We start from the raw sequence: 5,044 nt of genomic DNA, 5'->3' as shown, positions 1-5,044 counted from the left end.
ATGCATAATTTTTTAAATTATATAAATGGGCCCATAAAATTTAAATTTCTTTATATTTTGATTCCCTCACTTAATACATTAATAAAAGCTTCCATTGTTAACTGGTACAGCTCAAACACATTTCTTTTATGTTTGAATAGTCCTCCACAGTAAGACTGCACTATAATTTATTCAACTATTCAATTTGTTTTTTTTTAGTTGGGAGTTGTCTTTGTTTCCAGTCCTTGTCTTCATGTACTAAAACATTAAGTACAATGTTTGTACTTTATTCTTGTATGTGAATGATATTATTTCTAGAATATATACCCATGACAAAGACTGGTGATCAAAGTTTATATAAGTTTCTAATTTTGACAGATAATGTCAGATATAAAAGGCTGTTACAATTTACATTTTCACCAGTTATAGTAGGAAATGCTTCCTTTCTCACTTTCCTGTCATATTATCTCTCATTTTGCTTTGTAGCTTATCTCCTTTCTAACTAGTGAAAATGATGTATCAATTTAAATAATATTTCTAATTTTATGGAGGATGAACATTGCTTCATATATTTATCGGTCACGTTGACTTACTCTTCCGTAAACAGGTCTGCTTATATTTTCTTCCCATTAGTTCCACTGGGTTATTTAACTTGCATGAACCTAGCTGTAAGAGGTTGTGTGTGTGTATGTGTGTGTTTTATATGTATTAAACCCATGTATGCAGAATATGTTCCAAACATTTTCCCAACATATTTTTGTCCTTTCTCTTTGTTTATGGATTTTTCTTTGCAATAAAATTACATGGTTATACCTATGTTAAATTGATAGTCTATTTCTCTCTCTCATGCAATGGTTTTGGCAATGGTATTTCTTCCACTTGCAAAAGCCCTTCACATGGTTTTAATATTGCCTCAAAATTTGCTTTTATTTCAGGTTTTTCCAATTTTAGGATCAGATACTTAAAGAATTTGTAAACAGATTTACTACAGGCTAAAAGTTAAACTTTAAAAACTATTAATTAAATGGAAAACAACACTAAGGTACAATTTAATGTGCAAATAAAATGCCACTACTTTATGTTACCTTTAGTGATTGTCTTTGATACATATTTTCTCATTACCGTCATCAAGTGTGGACATGTCAGAAGGAAACAAGACTCTGGTCACTGAGTTTGTTCTCACAGGACTTACAGAGAGATCATGGCTGCAGTTCCTCTTTTTCCTCATGTTCTTGGTCATCAACATCATCACCATGGTGGGCAATGTTGGACTGATGGCTCTTATTTGGAAGGATGCCCATCTTTACATGCCTATGTACTTGTTCCTTGGTGGTTTAGCCTTTGCCGATGCTTGTACTTCAACCTCTGTAACTCCCAAGATGCTAGCCAATTTCTTAGACAAGACTGCAATGATATCCCTAGCAGAGTGCATCACCCAATTTCACTTTTTTGCTTCCAGTGCAACTACAGAATGTTTCCTTCTGGTAGTGATAGCCTATGACCGCTATGTAGCCATATGTAACCCCTTGCTTTATCCAGTGATAATGTCCAACAGACTCTGCATTCAGTTGATAATTATTTCATATGCAATCAGTTTTCTGCATCCCCTGATTCACATGAGTTTGTTATTAAGATTAACTTTCTGCAGGTCTAACATTATTATAATGTTAGAATATTATTCTATGTATAGAATGTATAGAATATACATATACATATAATAATACATTATTTCTACTGTGAAATTTTACAACTATTCCAAATTTCATCTATTTGACCCATCTATTAATGCACTAATGGTATTTATTTTTGCAGCTTTAATACAAATATCCACTTTAATGACCATCATAATCTCTTATCCTCGTGTGCTCTTCGACATTCTGAAAAAGAAGTCTGAAAAGGGCAGAAGCAAAGCCTTCTCTACATGCAGTGCCCACTTGCTTTCTGTCTCATTGTACTGTGGCACTCTCATCTTCACCTATGTGCGTCCTGCATCCAGTCTAGACGAAGATCAGGGCAAATTGTATTCCCTATTTTACACTATTATAATTCCCCTGCTAAACCCATTTATTTACAGCTTGAGAAAATAAAGAGGCTATAGGTGCCTTGAGATGAGCTGCAAAGAAGTAAATAGTTATCAAGGGAAATTTCAAATTGTTTCTCTTCTCACCCTTTGCATAAACGAGTTCTTAAATCTTACAGATTAGCCATGGTTCTGCCCTTTTACTAAAGAGCTAGTGGTCAGGGTGGTCGCTAAGCAATGGGTAAAGGAACCCAGCTTCACACAATGTTTACTTGAATATACGTCCAATTAAAGTTATTACGTCAGTTGAAATGACTCCTACTACTAAGTGTTGATTTATTTAAAAATATTGTAATTCCTTTTTATCTGAACATTTAGTCTTTGAAAATTTGATATCTGCAAGGGACTCCTCCCCTAAATTCCACTTAATAATTGACAGTAACTGAGGCTGGTGTGTAAGTGGGAGTCATTTAGTTCATGACTGATCCTAACTCACTGAGCTCGACCTGCATGTTAATAAGGCTCTGTGATGTTTTACCACATCATGATAAAATGATAAAAACTTAGATTCTTGGAAGAAAAATGTTTCCGAAATAAAGGGGAGGAAAATTAATAAAAACAAAGAGTTTGAAAAAATTGGTGCATTTTAATAACAATTAAAAAAAAGTTGGCTTGAATTAAATAATGGAACATCAAGATTTTAATTTCCCATATCTAGAAGCCCACATACTAACTTTCATACAGGAAGGGTAATATAATATAATGGTATTTTGGAATTTGCAGATTTGGAAATATCTCAAGACATAGCTTTCTTAGATATTACAGATCTCCTGTACTCTATTTACATGACTATTTTGTTAGCAATAGTAAGTTGGTAAACATTTGCATAGAGATTGCTTTGCTCTCCTACACTAGGTAGATGGCAAAGCGGAGGGCAAGGATGAGAAACTGGTTAAGCATATATGGATGCAGGCAAAAAATTGAGCTAGTGGTCCTTTTTTCTTTAAGTTTATTTATTTATTTGAGAGAGAGAGAGAGAGAGAGGGAGATACAGGGACAGAGAGACAGAGAAAGAGAGGGTGCACATATGGGGAGGGGCAGAGAGAAGCAGAGATAATCCCAAGTAGGCTCCTCGCTGTCAGAGCAGAGTCCAACACTGGGCTGGAACTCACAAACTGTGTGATCATGACCTGAGCCAAAATCAAGAGTCATATGCTTACCTGACTGAGCCAACCAGGCACCCCTAGACTAATTTATTTTAGTATACTACAATTGACATAGATTCCTTTTTTTCTTTTCGTTTCTTTTTCTTTCCTTTCTTTTTTCTTTTTTTTTTTTTTTTTGGCGAGGACTTAATTATATTCCTTGAGCAATCTGTTTGTTCAAGCACTGTGTTTAAAAAAAAAGAATTCATAGGAAATAAAAATTAAATTCAAGTTGTTGAAGCAGGAGTGAAAATGGTCCTTTTGTTGAAGTATTTTAAAAGTTATATTTAGGTTTTTTTTTTCTTTACTTCCAACAAACATCAAAATACTTATCTAAAATGAAGACAGTATGCATCATAAATTTATCAATCATTTGACTTATGAATATAAATGAAAATATTCAATTCATTTTAATAGGCTTACAATTTTATTACCATAGGTTCCCATTAGAAATGGCTTTTTAAAATGTTAGACAATTGAATGCATTCTTTGGAAAAGTACTATTGACTGCAGAAAACTGTGGTTAATTTTACTGTTTTGGTGGCTAACAATGACACAGGATTTTTAAAAAAAAAAAATTTAATGTTTATTTACTTTTTGAGAGAGACAGAGAGTGAGTGAGGCAGGTGCACAGAGAGGGAGACACAGAATCCAAAGGAGGCTCCAGGCTCTGAGCTGTCAACACAGAGCCTGACGTGGGGCTTGAACTCACAACCCGTGAGATAATGACCTGAGCTGAAGTCAGATGCTCAACCAACTAAGCCACACAGGCAACCCCCCTGCCCTGCCGCCTTTTTTTTTTTTTTTTAATATCTAATGTGGATATTTTTAATTTATAGGTTAGGGTTGATTTTTACATTACATTTTCCTTACTTTTGATTAGGGCCCTGTTCCAATAATTTACCATTATGTTCTGTTACAATCTTTTAAATTTTTGTTATCATTTTGATAAAAATAAATGTTTCCATGCATATATGTCTCAACAGTTGTTTTGTTTGTTTGTTTTATTTTTTTGCTTTTTTGTTTTTTACTTTGAGGGTATGGCACTTACATAATGTTTCTAATTTCTGCAATGATATTTCATGACAGAATTATTAAAGGTAGAACCAATTATTAAAAACTTGTTAATCTTTTAGTATATGTAATGCCAACAAATGAAGACTTTGTTTTGTAACCACAGTGAAATTATTATACATAACAGAATTAATTTCTTAACATTATTTAATGTCAATCTGTGTTTCGTATTCCCAATTTGTATCAAAAATTTGTTCTTTGTTTGAATCAGGATTTAAACAAAGTATATCTATTGCATTTTGATGATGGTTCTTAAATTTCTTTTCATCTATAATAGTTTTCTCTTCCTCCTTTTTTCATGTCATTTATCTGTTGAATAAACTGGTTTATTTTCTATAGAATTTTTCACATTTTGGATCTGGCTGATAGTATTTTTGTGATAAAGGTAATGTATACTTAGAGAACTGATGATAGAATTAGATCTACAAGCTTACTTAAATCCAGAACATATTAATTTTATTAGCTGTGGATGGCCTATTGTGTGTTATTAAGAATAAAATTTATGATTTTATTTTTAATAAAACTATTCACTTCATCCATATTTTAAAATTTATTTATCTAGAACTAGACAAAGACTCACATAATGGTTTTTACATTTATGGGTTTGGAAGTTTACTTCCCTTTTATCATTTTTTTCTCACTTAGGAAAATGTAGGTTAGCTAATAATTTTTCTATTTTGTAGGTATTTTAAAAGAATTAGCTTATAATTTTAAAAATTACATCTAACTTTGTTTGCTCTTATATAATTCTTTACTTTCTCCTAGT

The 5,044-nt window shown here is 32.4% G+C and overlaps 1 protein-coding gene across 1 annotated transcript; it reads left to right on the top strand.

Moving 5' to 3' along the window:
- The first annotated feature begins 1,118 nt into the window (after positions 1-1,118).
- Positions 1,119-2,091, top strand: LOC112849336 (olfactory receptor 5AC2-like). The gene is given in 4 exon segments (XM_025912956.1): positions 1,119-1,641; positions 1,704-1,750; positions 1,752-2,060; positions 2,062-2,091. Coding segments are annotated over 4 exon segments (909 nt in total).
- The last annotated feature ends 2,953 nt before the right edge of the window (positions 2,092-5,044 follow it).

This window comes from Puma concolor, chromosome C2 (genome assembly GCF_028749965.1).
Source record: "Puma concolor isolate L17-30 chromosome C2, mPumCon1.1.hap2, whole genome shotgun sequence".
Lineage (NCBI taxonomy): Eukaryota > Metazoa > Chordata > Mammalia > Carnivora > Felidae > Puma > Puma concolor.
Note: the sequence above shows the minus strand (reverse complement) of the source record. Positions and strands in the feature narration are given on the sequence as shown.